Raw genomic sequence first — 17,540 nt, 5'->3', positions numbered from 1 at the left:
AACTATAAAGTCTCATATCCAGCAGAGCATACAGACAAGGTTATGCAGCCTTAAATTCGGGCATCCGAGTCCCCCTTGTTCAGAAGGTCTGGAGAGCATCTGCAGTGGAAGGCGAGTTCTACTGTTCCAGAAAAAGGCTCTAATGAATTTTTCAATTTCCCTGTAGCCCTTTTTAGAGATCCAGAGTGGGACCATTTGAAGTATATAGAGCCATTTTGGGACTATCATCATTTGAAAGAGATGAATTTTACCCCATAAATACAGTGGTAGGCTCCTCCAATTTGACAAATCCTTTGCCATAACTGTGAGAAGCGGAGAAATGTTTAAATGTCTAAATCAGCTGGTATTTGGATTAAATGTCTAAATCAGCTGGTATTTGGATTTCCAGATATTTCATGGCTCCAGAGGCCCATTTTAGCGGAAAGGAACCTGGCCACGTTGTTTGATATTTCCACAAACATCTAAAGCTTTTGACTTGTCATGGTTTATTTTTAGGCCTACGAACTTGCCGAAGGAGCATTGCAGGTTCAATAGAAGGGGAAGAGATATAGTGGGGTGTGTCAAAAAGATCAGAACGTCATCTGCAAACACTCCTACTTTAAAGGAGGCGGGATCTTGGGGAAAACCTGTTATATCCAGAGAGAGAGAGCTATTTTCCTTAGTAATGGGTCTATGGATAAAATATATAACAAGGGGGATAGCGGGCATCTTTGTCTAACCCACCTACCTATGTTTACTGGATTTGATTTAATTCCATTAGCTATAATGTAGGAAAGTGGCCTTTGGTAAATAGGGAGATATATGTCAAAATATCACCCTGAAAACCAAATCATTGCAGGACTAAAAATAAACAAGGTCAAGAGACTCTGTCAAATGCCTTTTCCGAGTCGAAACCAATAGCTAAGGCCGGGCACTTGTGAATTTGACAGGTCTGCATGGCCGTAAGTAAATTGATTATATGCGAACTGGCCGCTCTGCCTTTGACAAAACCTTTCTGATGATTAGAAATAAGCATCGCTAATATTGCGTTGATTCTATTCGCCAGTACTTTGGCTAAAATTTTGCAGTCGCAATTTAATAATGAGATGGGGCGATATGAAGAAGGGCTTTGTGCATCTTTCCCAGGTTGAGCTAGTATGGTAATATGTGCAGTATTAAACCCCAATGGGAAAGAATCCGTTGTCTGGGCACTGGTAAAAAAACTCGGTCATAGGGACGTTTATATGGAATTTGAGAATTTTGTAAAAGTCATACGATAGACCGTTGAGTCCTGGGGATTTTTCAGATTTACTCTCAGAAATAACTTTAAGGACCTCAAAAGTCTGAAGAGGATTATTCAGGAAGGTTAATTGGGCCTCTGAAAAGCTTAGGTAGTGCCAGATCTTTGAAGAACTCCTCCTCTTCCTGTGTCCCTCCCTGCACATCATCAGTGTATAGAGAATCATAGAACTGTTTGAATACTTCACAAATCTCTGCTCTGGAGGTTACAATTTTTCCTGTGGCAGATTTCATATGTTCAATAACAGTTTTTCCCCGTGCCACCCTAACTGTGTTAGCGAGGTGTTTGCCTTCTTTGTTACCGTATTTAAAGAAGTTGTGTTCTGACACTTGTAACATTTTGTTGAAGCCCACGGTGGAGGAGTAAATTAAGGCTTTCTAAAACTGAAGTAAGGACATTCTTATTTTCCTGGGTAGGTCCCTTAATTAATGTATCCTTGGCCTTACATAAATTAGATTCTAATTGATGGATAGAATCGTTAAGACGCTTTTTTCTCCTACTAACAAAGGCAATGATTTCGCCCCTTATGACTACTTTTCCAGTTGTGGATTGGAGGTGTGTTGATTATGAAACGAATTCTTCCCATTTGTTTTTCAAAAAGGTTTGGAATTCTGGGTCTGAGCTCAAAAAGCTTGGGAATTTCCAGACTTTGTTTCTCTCTCTAGCTCCTGCAGCGGTTAGTTCGACCCAAATGGGAGAATGATCCAAAATAACCTGTTGCCCAATTTCTGCTTTTGAAATGAATGGGAAACTTTGTTGGGAAACTGATATGTAATCAATTTGAGAAAGTGAGGCATGTACTTGGAAGACATGGGTATAATCCTTTTCACCTGGGTGTAGGATTCTCCATGTATCTACTAATCCCATCTGTTGGCATAGGAAAGTTGATCCTTTCTGCTTAAGTGATTTTCCTCTCTCTGTAGGTGGGCACTTGTCAAGAAGAGGGGTCTGTGGCCCAGTTAAAATCTCCCATCACAAATAGGTCCCCTTGGGAATACAAAACCAAAAAGTTAAATAGCTGTGAAATGGTGTGGGAATATTCATTGGGGGCATAGATGTTACAAATAGAAATTTCCCATTCATTTAGAAGGCCCTTAATGAAGATATACCAACCTGCATTATCTGGTAAAACCTGTTGTATTTTAAAGTTTAGGTTTTTATCCACTAAAATAATTACCCCAGCTTTTTTGTCTTTGGCCTCCGAGAAATGGTAGGTTCCCACTCAGTCACTATGCAGCTTAGTACTTTCTGCCACTGATAAATGCAAGCTACAGAGGCTCCCCATCTACATAGGTACTGTAATACCTTTAGCTTTTTGATGGGGGGTTCCCAACCCATTTACATTCCAGGAAAAAAAACTAATTTTATCCATACTTGATAGCTTTGGAAAGATTTTTGAGTAAGGTCCCTATGATACTATAGATCAGTGGAGCCCCCAGCTGGCCCTCCTGTTTTAGGAATGACCAAGTGAAAGAAAATATGCCAGGCGGAGTTTCTATGCGAAAGTTGCTGTTATGCCAAGGATGAGCGTTTTTATCTAGAAGCAGAGACACAAGTATAGGGAGACTGGGTACCTTATAGTGGAAGAACACAATAAACATAATCTGGAAACTAAACCTTAACTCCCATATATCCCTCCCTTCTCCCACCCTCCCCACTCCAAAAATCCATCCCAACATATATACTCCCCTTAAATCACAGGGGAATGGAGTCATGTGAATACTGTGATCGAGCGCCACACCCCACCTACTAATGGTGTTGCGCAATATGTTATAGTACTAATATAACCGTTACAGCCTTTGGCTAATTGAGCCCAATGGCTCGTTCCGACCCTACTTAGTAATGAGGGAATTAATTTAAATATGTAACGTGTTGTATTATTAAGGGTCCAACAGGCCCGATTGATTTGGCCCACTGCAAACAAAAAGTCTTGCAAGATAAGTCTCTTTTTCACCTATGCAACGTTAGGTTCCATATAAAAGAAATGCAGCAAAGATAATAAAAACAAAAATTTGATATTGATCTGTAGTCTCTCTCTTCTCCAAGAGATCAGATAGCAAACGTAAAATTAACTTAATATATTTTCGTTATAGACGCTAGAACAATCGAGAATTGCAAATGGCTTCCCCTTGCAGTTTTAAGAATAGTCCTATCTCTGAAGTAGCTTTGTTAAATTGCCACTCAGATATAAAAAAATTAGAATGGTGATAGCCCATGTTGCTAGTCCTCCTTAGAAGAAAAAAAGAAAAAACAAGGAAGTACATCTCTCTTTAGTCATAGGCTCTAGCCTTCCCAAGAAACCATGGTCTGCAACAATTAAGAAAAGCAAAAAAAAAAAGAACTATACAAAATGTTCACACAGCTTGTTCATGCAAATTAAACCAGCAGAGGAATTCATTCTTGTCCATTTGAGTTCTAAGATCTGGATCCTCGATCTTTTGCATAGCTACTTTAGCTACTAGGTCGACAGTCCGGGATCTTCAAGCAGGTAGCGTATACAGAAATTTTTTAGCTTCTCCCAGGAGCTCAAAACGTTTACCTTGACTTTCATGCCGTATCTGTAGTTTTGCAGAAAAAATTAGAGCAAATTTTATTTGCCTTTTGAATAGGATGGAGCAGACCGGGGAAAATGTCTTACTTAGCACAGCAGTTTTCGCTGAATAATCCTGCATGATGCGTATTCAGTGTGATTGAAAAGTTAACTCCAGATATTTCCGTGAAACTTGAATAATTTTTGCTTTGTGTGCATAGTTAAGTAGTTTAGCAATCACTATCCGAGGTCGCACTTCGGAAGGTTTTTTGACACCTAGATGGTGCGCTCTCTCAATGTGGAGATGATTCTTAAGCTCAGAAAGATTTAGGGCCTCTGGGAGCCAAGTTTCTAATAACTCTCCTAGCTTGTGGCCTTCAATCATTTCAGGAAAGCCTAGAAATCTTAAATTTGAGCACCTCGATCTATTTTCTAGATCCTTTAATTTGGATGCTTGCTCCTCTATGGTTTTTTCGAGGCCCGCCATTTTAATCATTGCTTGAAGAGAATCATCTTCTAAGACCGATATACAACCTTATACTTGTTCCATACGAGGTCCCACATCTGCTAAGGCTGTTTTAACCTCACCCAGTTGGGTTGAGATCCCTGCCAATTTCTCGTCCAATGCCTCATTTGGAGGCTGTTCTGCTGCTTGGTCTTTTGCTGATGTGCTGCCGCCGCCATCTTTTCTTCGGGGCCCTGATGTTTCTCTTTTTCTTTTTTCCCCACCATGAGCTGGCATTATCGGAGATGACTTGTGCATAAATGTAGCTATCGACATGTGTTAATACAATTGCTGTAAGCTCCGCTTGCCAGAAGTGAAGAAAAACCACTGTAAGGTTGAAAATTGGCAGTGTGGCACCCAGAACTAAGAAAGGCACATCCTTCCTAGCTAATTCACATCATGTGACTCCTCAAATTCATTTAAGGGGTTAAAGATTTCAATTTTTTTCATATGTTGTAAGGGTTAACCCCATGAGTGGAGGTTTTTTCAGTTAGTTGGTGTGAAAAATCATTTGAAACATTGACCTATTTCAGAACTTGCTTCTTTCATTGGTTTAATATTTATTATAGTTATACATAGATAATGGACTTTTTTCAATATTTGATACATTTTTATAACCATTTGTTGGACAAATACCATCCTATGTTAAGGACACAACTCATTTTTTAAACCTTTTGTCTAAAATAGACTGTTCAGAACATTTGGTGCTTTACTTTTGATGTTATATTTTTATGTGCAAGCATTCCTCAAGATGATTATTTCTGAAACAGAGTCTCGTCCAAGACCACATAATGTTCCCACTGATTTCACTTTTAATTTAGCCTTGAAGAAAATGTTTTCTATTTTCAGCTATGGCTCCCTCTTTAGCTAATCTATATATTGTACATTTTGAAATATAAATATATGCTTCCCCCTTTATTTTATGTCTATTTTTGTGGAAACTGTTCATAAACAAGCTGTGATTAAACCAGTTCTAAAAAATAAAACTGGCAGAATCGATAATTGGGATAATTACTGACCAATATCTAACTTGCCTTTCCTTGTGAAAGTCTAGAAAAAGCAGTTCTATCACAATTGGAGCACTACATACAAGAAGACAATATATTATACCCAAACCAATTCGAATTCAGAAAAAAATCACTCAACAGAAACCCTTCTCATTTCTTTAACTGACCCTGTTCTACAAGGCTTTGACAACAATGAATTATATAGCCTGGTACTAATATATTTAACAGCAGCATTTGACACAGTTGACCATACCTGACTATGCCATCAAATGAGAGAAATTGGAATAGGTAGAATGTTAACAAATGTTTTTCTTCCTTCCTTAAAGATAGGACATTCTAAATCAAACAAGGTAACCAAATTTCAGACACCTTCCCAGTCAATACAGGCATCCCCCAAATCTCATGTCTCTCGGCCACCCTATTCATCATCTATCTGCTACCTATATACATATTACTAGCAAATCTAGGAATCAACTTCTTCCTACATCCCTTTTGACAAACCATTCAAAAAAACTGCAACATCTCTATCAACACACATGAAGGCCATACAACAAAAACTTTCTCAACTGAAACTAACTCTAAACCCCCCAAAAATGGAAATTGGCTAAGGAGAGATAACACAATAATGAAACCACCAAGGAATTACCAATAATACTCCATCAGATGAAGTACAAGACCTAGGAATTCAGATTGACAAGAGCTTCACTATGAAAAAGCATATAAGCAAATTAATCAAAACAGGATACTCCAAGCTGAGAATATTACATTGACTAAAATCTCTGTTAGCAATACAAGACTTCTGCACTGTCTTACAAATACTTATATTTTCAAACTTAGACTGCTGCGTCTCCCTTTTACTAGGCCTCCCCCAAGCCTACTAAAACTACTTCATTTACTTCAAAATGCATCCGTAAAACTCTTACTAGGGACAAGGAAATTCTAACACATCACTCCCTCGCTGATTGCCCTGCACTGGCTTCCTGTACAATCCAAAATTTATTATAAAGTGTTATCCCTAATTTTCAATGTCATCAATAATATTGATATATATCCAAAAAGGAAATGTTATATCAATCTTAAATTGCAATGCCACTTCCCAAAATATTATTCCTTAAATGTATGGCGGCATCATCAAGCCTGTCAGCATGTTCTCTGTGTTTTCAAAAAGAGAGCTGCCCGGACCTCTAATCATCTGCGGCAAACAGTCTTTCTTTTTTCTTTTTTTCTTTTTCTGTTTTCTATTTTTTGTTTTTTTACAGTTTTGGAATATCTATTTTATAATAATCTTTTTCAAAAAAAGCTCAACATACGGCCGAAGTTTCGCAGCAACAGCTGCTTCATCAGGAGCTCATGTAAAGTAACAATATTCTTTCAAATCATCTCTGTCCATTAAATCCCTCATAACCGGACGAGTACAGTCTCTCAACATCTTTGAACAGAAGGAGCATTGATCCATGTTTATTAGGAGTGACACTTCAACCTCATATACCAAAGAGATAACTAAGATCACAAAACAAAGGACTTCTAATGGTACCCTCCACTCGGAACACACACCTAACTCAAATAAGAGACCAAATGTTTTCAGTAGTAGGCCCCAAGCTGTGGAGCTCACTTCCAGAGCCATTACATCAGATAACAGAAAGAAAGAGTTCAAGCATGAACTGAAAACATTGCTTTTTAGAAGGGCATACGATTTAACTTAAAATGCCAATATGCTGATAATTGCAACAACAGTACCAGAGATAATGCTATATATAATGAATAGAGATGTGCTTTGTTTTTTTATCCTGGGTCGGGCTATGGGTCGGCCAACCCGTTGAAAACTTCGTTTTCCATCGGGTCTTTTTTTTCTTTTCTCGGCAATTTTTGCTGAAAAAAAAAAACAACCACCCAACCCTTAAAATTAAGTTATTTACAAACCTCCACCCTCCGGACCCCCCCAAAACTTGCTTAAAATCCAGGAAGGAAAACCACTGTAAGGTTGAAAAGTGGCAATGTGGCACCCAGAGCTAAGAAAGGCACGTCCTTCCTAGCTAATTCACATCATGTGACTCTTCAAGTTCATTTAAGGGGACGGCCGGCGCCATCTTATAAAATAGCGTGGGCCATCCGTTGCTCCTTCCATGTGACAGGGGCCGACCAATGGCATGGTAGCCCATGTCACATGGTAAGGGCATAGGGCCACCGGTGCCATTTTGTTTACTGGCTGCCAACGGCTCAAGTGGGAGATCGCTAATGGGACCCCCGCTGGACCACCACGGATTTTAGGCAAGTTTTGGGGGGGGGGGGGTCCAGAGGGTGGGGGGTTTGTAAATAACTAAATTTTAAGGGTTGGGTGGGTTTTTTGTTTTGTTTTTTTTAAATAAAGGTGCCCCTCCCCCCCCCCCCCCCCGCGCTAACCCGAACAACGAATTTTCCAAGAAGTTTTGGGATAATCTGTCTCGGGATTTGGGTCCTCTGACCCATGCCGAATTGAACTATTTCTTTGAAGTAGTCCAATTCGGCAAAAACGATTGCACATTACTAATAATGAATGATTTAAAGGGTATTTCTAATAAAAATTTGTATTTACTGTTGTGTTGACCAGGAAAAAGTATTATATTTACTGTTTTGTTGATCTAGAAAAAGTATCAATATGAACTAAATTATATAGTAGCTACTTTGATATCCTAGAATATGTATGACTAAGAACTAGAATATGTACTTGCTGTGGTGTTGAATTAGAAGGTGAATGTTGACACAAAGTATATGATCGTAGACCATGAATATGAATGCTGATACTGTAAGCTGTTGTGATCTTCTTTTGGAACGATGGTATATAAAACGCCTAAATAAATAAATAAATAATGTATTTGTCCTATGGGAAGGTACGATTGAACAGCTTAACTCCTTTAGATGGCTGAATTAATGCAATGAACATACTCAGTTCACTGTTACCTTTAGTTATACCCAGATATCTTTTTTAGATGTACTACTGAGTCGAGCTTCATTAGGAATTGTTACAACGTTTTTGTAAGAGAAAAGTAGTGACAGGAATTAGTTTCTGCACTGCAAAAGTACACATCCTAAGACATCAAAAGACAGTTTACCTGCATCTCAATTTTTGAATTATCGTAGAATCTGCTTTGATGTTAAAGATTATAAAGAAAAGTAAAAAAATTTGTCACTAAATTTTTACATGTATATTCTTACTATTCATATTAAAAAAGCTTATAAAAGCATTAATGCACAAAGAGAACTTTTACTAACTTCTGGTATATTGGGTCTAGCCATGGAGAATGTCATTACTGGTGTTTTCCAATATACACATTTGTCATCAAAGATAGTTAAGATTTTGAAGAAACAGTGGAGAATTTTGCAAGTTCATTGCAATTTGTGAATACAAGGCCTCAAGTTTCATATATTCAAGGAAGGAATTTGAAAGAATATTTGAATCCATCATATGCACCAGTATCTTTTTATGCAAAGAGATCAAATAATCCCTTCTTTAGTAGAAAGGGGACATTATAAATGTGGATAGTGTAAAGTCTGGTGAAATTAATTTACAGACTAAAGATTTCTTTTTACATCCACATACAAAAATGGAGTATAACTTACTGTCACAGAGCATGAGTGGTCTGTGGTTGGCTGGAGGACAGAATTACAAGCTGTATTCCAGTTTTCCTCTTGCACAACTTTATTCTTTACCTTCAAAACAGAATATAAGACTGCTTACCCTGCAGTATAACAGCAAAAGAACTTCAGTAGGTCAGTTATATTTAAGGAGCTGCCTTCTCCTTCTCCACAAGACGTGCTTGCTCTCCTCTGATGCTACACTTTATACCTGCTCAGAGGAAACACCCTGTACCCAGAAGGTCCTGTGTTAAGGTAGACCGGGCCAGACTCCTGGGACTGGTCTATTAAGGCATTTGAGGGTTTCTATAGGGCATTCTGTTACACTTATGTTTTTGAACTACCTGTGCATCTTTATTTATTGTCTGATGATTTTCCCTTGTCCGAAACTATGTTGGAAAGACCAAAAGGGGGTACTAAGGACAAGAGTTTCAGAGAATCAAAACTGTTTCAATAAAAAAAAAGACTAGGAGCTCCTTTTATTGTACACCATTTAGAATACTCTTGTTACTAAAATTTTTCGCAATTGACCATGTGACTAAAAATCCTCAGAGAGACGACTGAGAAAAAGAATTAAAATGCAGAGAACAACAATGGATCTATTGTCTACAATCATTAGAACCACAAGAGTTAAATCTTAACATTGAATGATCTTTGTTTTTTTGATGAGGATGTGAAATTAGATATTTGCTATTTTACAAGAGAATATAAAAAGACTAATATAAGTAAAATTAGTTGGTCTGTAATAGTATCATTAATGATGAGAATCTATGATGATGATGTCACTGATCTAAATGTTTGTGGTCTTGTCTGATTGGACTAAGATGATCATCTGACTAATAGTATTTAAAGATTGATTGGAATATGAGGCTTGTAGAAGCTTACGGCATCCATATTGTGGTCTTCAGTTCCTGCAGTTTGTCACTGAAATGTTTTGTTGAACGTGACATCTGCACCTGTAAATCTGCAATTCATAAGTGTTGTTAGTTACATTTTAAATGTGTTATAAAATCACACATATATACGTGATAGGTTACTTTACGTTTTTGGTAGAGTATTTTTTTTCTCATTGATAGTAGCATATCATCTGTGAAGATTCGGGTTAGATGAGGTTATAAAATTACAAGAATCAGGGAAGAAACACTTGACATTTCAGCAGATATAGCATCAAGACTATGACTTCAAATTTTAGAGAGGACAGACATGAAAAGTTCATCATCAAGAGTGACATCAAGATTATGGATAAAAGGAACTGGTCTAGTTGCTCAATGGCAGTACACTGCCATGCAAAGTTACCTGGGTGTAATTCCTGGAACAGGATTCTGAGCCCCAGAACAGCTATTCATAGCACTTGGGAAGTGGGGAGGAGAAGAAGTATCAGCTATTGCTTAATGGCAACACTTACTGGCTAGACTTAGGGATCCCAGTTAGGCTTCAAGGGAAGCCACAGCTTGTGGACCCTGGCTAAGCATTCAGTTGCTTCCCTGGTTAGGCTGAGTTCCTAGATGATAAAATCCAGGAGGACAATATTCAAAGCCGCTTAGATTGATAGCTCACATGTTATCGGTCTACATGGCAAATTTTGGAATATTGAGCCACTTGTCTGGCTAATTTTTAGCCAGATAAATCATTATCCATCTAAAATCTAGCCAGGTAAAAAAAAAAAGCATTCTAGGGGCATTTCAGGGAGGAGTTAAGTTATCCAGCTAACTTAGCCAATTTTTAACTACACAGTTAAGTTAGCTGGATAACTTTAGACCTGCTTCAGGTCAGGTCCCGAGTTATCTGGCCTTGTATGATCGGTTAACTAGCTACTTGACCAGGTATCTTTAAAAGATACACTAAGTGCCACTTCTCTAGGAAAACAAAATGCAGTGTAATGCTGGAAGTGTACTGTGTACTGTGATCCCAAATTTCAAAACAGGGGCCACAATTCAAGTGCTGGGTGAGTAGGAGAGTTTCAGGAGGAAGGTGGAGGGTTGGAGGTGGCAAAGAGGCAATCATTTATTTTAGTATTTAGTGAGGGGAGGGCTGGAGGGCCAGCACTTAGATTTTGTTGTATTAGGAGTTTGGGAGAATCTCTGGCAGCAGGGGTTTGCTAAATTTGAGATGGGGGTGAGAATCGGGCCGGGAGACCTGCAGTGAAGCTGTTTTTTTCCCTACAGGAGTGCCATCTTTTGAAGATATCCGATAAAGTAGTTATTTATCTGGCCACATGAGGCTGGAGAATTTTAGACCTAACCAGCCATATTCAAAAGCCGGAGATTAAGTTTAAAGTTATCCGGCGAAAGGTGAGTATATTCAGCGGGACATTTATCCTGCTTAATATCCAGCTAACTTTAGCTGGATAACTTGTCAACTGGTTTTCTGAATATGGACCTCCAGGTAATTATAAATAAGGGCTCATGGCATCATAGTGCAAAAGAGGCAGGTTCTGATTGAGATCAATGCTAAAAAGCAGTAGGTGGAAAATTCCAGTCAGAAAAGATGATTTTATGGACAAAGGTGAGCATTCAGAATTCAGTTATCATGAAATTTCTGCTCAGAAAAACTACTTCAGGTTTAGAGACATTGCTGCAATAAGTTCATGGTTAGGCATGAGTTGACATGTTCAAGGCAGATATGTAGGTTGGGAGATGTTGCAATTGTCATATTGATAATTTGTTTATTAATAGAAAGCACTTTGGAAAATTTCACAGTAGATACAATCAAATACTAACTTAGCATAATAATCTATTCAGTTTGCAGACAGGAATTGTCTTTCTTTACTTGATCTCTCTAGATCAGAGGCACACAAGTTTCGTCCTTCAGATCTACAAACCAGTTTAGTTTTTTAGGTAGCCAAGTTATGTAAATTATCCTGTTTTTCAGACATATGTGTGCAAAAATGCCTGATAAATATTTATTGTGGATATCCTGAAAGCTAGGCCTCTTTGTGTAGCCCCTTGAGGATAGGGGTCAGTACCCCTGCTCTAGATGCTGGGTATTTTATTCACTTGGCTGTTTTTTTAAATCTTATTAGTATTATGTATAAATTAATCAGTCTATATTTTGTTGCTCCTGTCATTTTCTTTAACATGAGCATCTCACATATTATATTTAACTGTAACTTCAAGTTCCACGTTAATTTGGCAATCCTGCCCATATGAGTTGTCAATTAATTTTTATGTTTTTCACACAGATTGGTCTACAAGAGTGAAGCAGATTGCTAAACTTTGGAGAAAAGCCAGCTCCCAGGAAAGAGCTCCATATGTGGTAAGGATCACTTCCAAAGAATTAGGAAATGGATTGTTTCAGCAACAATAACTGAACAATTAACATGGCTATGCATAAAAAGTAGAGTTGTGTTTTCCTGTATTTAATGTTCCTCCATTTACTGTTTCAATGATCCTAAAAAGTTTTGTTGGTAGCAAAGTAAAATAGACATATGTCAAGATGATAGTTTAATGTGTAACTAAATCTAAACCGTTAGCCAATGTACTAGCATTTGAACATTTCCTAATCCCTTTTATTTGAGAGGGGAGGAGACGTGGTACCTAATATGGATCTACTGTGTAATATATTTGCTGCAGTTAAAGGTGAAAATTAACCCATGATCAGAGTCTTTGAAATCAGTATTCAAATGATTTGTCTGGTTTACTTGAGATTTATTCCAGAGATACACTGAGCAAAAATTTGCACTTAACATCAATGTCATGTAAACACCACAAGTGCAAGAAGTGTAACTTAGTCCAAGTTACTTCTAATTATTATTTTATTAAGTCTTTATATAGATTGTATAGTGGCAACTCCACTGTTTAAAGTTACAGAAGGTTGGCGCTCCCTGCTAAAAAGAATATGGAATTATTTGAAGCCCATGTCCCTCCCGACGCAGCTACGGCGAAACACGGGTCCGTGTCGGGGGACCTGACCTTCTGTAACTTTAAACAGTGGAGTTGCCGCTATACAAACTATATAAAGACTTAATAAAATAAGAATTAGAAGCAACTTGGACTAAGTTACACTTCTTGCACTTGTGGTGTTTACATTACTTGAGATTTAGCCAGACAAATCTTTTGGGTTTAAAATTCTCCCAAACCCTACACCACCCCTTCCCCACCTGACTGAATGAATGGGTAAATTGTTGCCCAGACAGAATTTACCCACATAAAAAGAAGTGAGACTTGAGGTGTTCCCAGGGCACAACTAAAATTTATCTTGTCAGTGCTGATATTCAATACAGGCCGGATAAAGTTAGGTGAGTAAATTTGGTTGCTAAAAAAGGCTATTCTAAAGTTATCTAGATAACTTTTTTCAGGTATATTCAGCAGCAGACTTATGCAAATAAGTCCTGCCGTATATCTAAGTACATTACCCAGATAATGTATCCATTTACCAAATGAATTTGGATCTCTTTGGGTCTTGAGGTTAATGGTGAAGCTTGTATCTTGGATTATAAATCTAATTGTTTCAATTTTTCATTTTTTTAAATTAATTTTAAAGGTTATTGGGAGTGCTTGATGTTTAAAGCAATAACATCACATTCACTTAAATACTCTTCAGTGAATGATCTACTGCTTCCAAAAATTGTTCTTTTTACATAGAAACATAGAAATGACGGCAGAAAAGGACCAAACGGTCCATCCAGTTTGCCCAGCAACTTTATGGTAGTGTCAGCCGCACCATGCAGGTATCCCCCATAATGGTAGCATCAGGGTGGCATCTGCCGTGCCATACAGTTTACCCCCATACTTAGTTTCCCAAACTGTCAAAGTCAAGGCCCTTGTTAATTGCTGTCTGAGTCCAATTCCCCATTACTTCGTGCCATTGAAGAAGAGAGCAATGTTGGAGTTGCATCACAAGTGTAAGGCATGGGGTAACTTGCCGCATCGGCAAGTTACCCCATGCCTATTTGTTTTCCCAGACTGTAAAGTTCAATGTCTTTTTGGTTGCTGTCTAAACCTAATTCCTCTTTTTCCCCTGCTGTTAAAGCAGAGAGCAATAATGGAGTTGCATCAACAGTATGAAGGCTTATTGGTTAAAGATAGTAACTGCCACACCAGCAAGTTACCCCCATGTGCTCTTTTCCTCATTTCCATCCTATAGTCTTTAGGGATCCCAGAGGTAGATTTTAAAAGGTGAGCATGCATCATTGTGTGCACGGTTCTTGGCACGCACACATGGACACGCGGATTTTATAACATGCGCACACATGTTATAAAATCTTTGGGATGCATGCAGATTTTATAAGCCGCATGTGCGGGGGGAATTTTAACAAATTATGTGCGACGACGAAATCGGGCCTCCCCAAGTTTCCTCCCAGTCCGCTCCAATTTAAGGAGTGCACTGGGAGGGAACTTCCCTACCCCACTGCCTAACCTTCCTACCCTTTCTCATCTCCATCCCTACTCCCTACCTAAGTAAAAGAATTTTTTAATTTTTTTTTTTTTAAACTTACTGCTCCATTGGAGCAGAAGCAACTTGCGCGCACCGGCCGACTGCCAGCACGCACTTCCCCGGGACAGCGGCTAATGGCCACTGTCCTGGCCAGCCTCTATCCTGCCCTGCTTCCCGGCCCACCCCTTTTTTAGTGCTTGGCAATTGTGTGGTAACGGCACTTATGCGCATGGCCGGACTCTTTTGAAAATACGCACGGCGCATGCAGGGCCCAGCCACATATCTAAGTGCCAATATTTGCACACGTGGCCATTTTAAAATTCGGCCGACAGTGTTTATCTCATGCCCCTTTGAAAACTTTCACCGTTTTTGTCTTCACTACCTCCTCCATTTTAGGTGGTGATGATGTCAGTACTTTGATCAGAAGGCCACAGTCATCATGCACCATATAAAATATAATAGGCATCATGCTTATTTCACTAGCCTCATGTGTGCATGCACGGGTGGAAGGCACATAGTATACAATGTTATGTCTGGTCTGTCCATTCACTTTTTAGTCACACTGAGAGGGAACAGGGAGAGAAGACTGCAGAACTTCTCTGTGTCAACCTGCCAACATAGAAGTGCCAGATGTCCTACCGGTGGGCTGAGAAGCTGAAAATAGTAGCAGCCCATGTGGGCCACAGGACAAATAAAAATTCCTGTGGAAATGAAGCAGGCCGTGTGGATCAGAGGACAGCTGAAGCATCAGGACGGAGAAGGGTCATGATCAGGACCTTTGTGCACAGATAGAGAAGACGTGTCAGCTATTCTTTTTGATGTGCCTTTTCAACTAGTCAATAATAAAAGGTGTTGTGGGATGAACGGCATATTGTGACACTGAATCAGATTTTTCAAGAGCCTCCTTTGATTGCCACTTCACAGGGGGCTAACATACGGGATTAGATTGTACACATTTACTTTTTAGAGAAAGGTGTAAGATCATTGGGGCATCATAACAAGTATCAACAGTGCAGTGTTTGTGCCAATACTATTGAAAGACAATCTTGGCAGGATCCTGTTACTAGACACCTTGTTAAACACAAGTCTATTACCAATTGTCAGTCATCAAATGTTTACATCATCATTTGTCCTTGCCCTAAAATATATGTGGGCTGTACTAATCACCCGGTGAAGGTTAGATTAATGGAACATCGATCATGATTAAATACATCTAGACTGACTGCACCCATAGTGGCTCATTGTGTGGCAAACAACATCTCTTCGAGGATTTGCAGTGGACAGTCCTAGAACAACTTAATCGGATTATATGTGGTGGAGACCTTTCAAAGCGATTAAATTACTGGGAGCAATATTGGATATTTACTTTGCGCACGATATCCCCTATGGGTTTGAACGAAGATTGTGATTGGTTGTCCTTGGCCAGTTTCTGAGTTCTGTGAAAATTGATGATCATTAGTCAATTTGCTTTTGAAGCTGGCATCAGAAAGCAATTTAAATTAGTCTTCATGAAAAGAGCAGTTTGGCAAGACACCGAACGTAAGAATGGTGAATATCTGGCCGTGTTGGATCCCCTGAAGAAGGAAAAAGTTCCGAAATTCGGCTACGTTGGGAACCATATAACTGCTAAGTAGTTTGAATACTAAAAAAACTTTTCTTTGTGTGATCCATTTACTTTCTTGATCACAGCTTTCAACATGTTTTTTTGATGAATAACATGTTATTATTTAGGAGAGTTGTGGGTGGATCCTTGGACCAGTGGCAGATTACCACGTCCCAGGGGAAAGATCCCGAGAGGGATCTCCGGTCAGGCTCAGAGTTAGGAGACAGACACACACTACTTCTTTTATTAGACAGTATACTGAACCACCAGAGGTGGCAGTAGTGAGCTGGAATGCCCGGCTGGACTGTAGTCCCTCAGATACTGGAAAAGCGATCCCTGGAGGCTGAGCTGTAGAGAAAATGAAATATAGTGAGTAGGCACGGTATGCAGAGTTCATGGACAGAACCTGATGGTAACACTCACACAATGTCTCATAGAAGCCCAGGAGCTGGAATGAAGTAGGCCCGTGAGGAATGAGTACCTGGTTCCATGGAAAGCTCTGAGAGAGCGATGATAACTCATAGATGTAGTAGGCAGCGATGACTTCCAGACAGAAGTGAATTCCGAAGAAGTCCGGGAATGAGGGGCCCTCGAGGAGTGAGTATCGATTCCAGACTGCAATCTACAAAGTAAGAGAGAAGGAGGCCCCCGAGGAGCGGGTACCCCTGGTTAGTCTGAGGAGGTAGAGTAGCGTAGATAGAACGAATCCTTATCCGTATCCTTATCCGTTATCCTTGCTAACTCGAGTTGTTAGCAATTCAGAGACCTTTAAATATCTGAAGCGGATGATGTCATCTCAGGGGGACGCCCCTGAGGTTCGCGCCGCTTCTGGTACTTGAGGCGGGGCCGCGCGTGCGCCCCTGGGCATCAGGTCAACATGGCGAATTGCAGCGTGAGGCCAGTCTGGGGTTCGCCGGATGAGGGCGGCTGAAAAACGCCGCGGCAGCCAGCCTTGCATCAACCCCAGAGGGAGTCGCCAATGCGGCAAGGTGGGCAGAGTGGAGACATCGGGCAGCGACGGTCGCAACATAACAATCACATTCTTTTTAGACACTACATTTGTTTCTAATAATATAGGTGGTTGGAGGTTGGTTAATGATTATTTTCAGATAAATGTAGGTAACCTGTACAGGTACCGTTACAAATTTATATATGAAACCACCTTCTTCTATCTTTATACATTTTTATTTATATAGTACTAAGTAGTGTCTTTATTACAAGTCTTGTTTTGATGTTAGTGAGTATTGTGTTTATAGCAGGTATATTTCAGTGCAAGGTTACTTTTATAGATGAGGTGTAAGTCTGAATAAATATTTCTAGCCATATATGAATTTCTTGAGGGGTCTGGTTTAAATTTGGTGGGTGCCGGCTAAAAAACCAGAAGGGTTTTGAGGACATAGCTATAGACTGGGCAAACTGCTAGACAAACTGGTCAAATTGGTCATTAGGCATGTGCATTAGTTTCAAACAAAATTGAAAAATGAAACAAATAAGGGCTAATTTGTTCATTTTATTTCTTTCTACTTATATCCCACCAATTTTGATGGCTCTAGGTGGCTTACAGAGTTACATACATAATCAAATGGATACAAAACATAAGAGACAATTGAAACAGAGAGACTACTACT

At 39.3% G+C, this 17,540-nt stretch overlaps 1 protein-coding gene across 8 annotated transcripts in view; it reads left to right on the top strand.

Moving 5' to 3' along the window:
* Nucleotides 1–17,540, top strand: part of KMT2C (lysine methyltransferase 2C) — a 979,844-nt gene that overhangs the window by 666,777 nt on the left and 295,527 nt on the right. For all 8 annotated transcript variants that reach the window (XM_029588444.1, XM_029588443.1, XM_029588442.1 and 5 more), the window contains one exon: nucleotides 12,115–12,188. In XM_029588444.1, the coding sequence (XP_029444304.1) occupies nucleotides 12,115–12,188 (74 nt within the window). The remainder of the gene's footprint in view (nucleotides 1–12,114; nucleotides 12,189–17,540) is intronic.

Source organism: Rhinatrema bivittatum, chromosome 2 (assembly GCF_901001135.1).
Source record: "Rhinatrema bivittatum chromosome 2, aRhiBiv1.1, whole genome shotgun sequence".
Classification (NCBI taxonomy): Eukaryota; Metazoa; Chordata; class Amphibia; order Gymnophiona; family Rhinatrematidae; genus Rhinatrema; species Rhinatrema bivittatum.
Note: the sequence above shows the minus strand (reverse complement) of the source record. Positions and strands in the feature narration are given on the sequence as shown.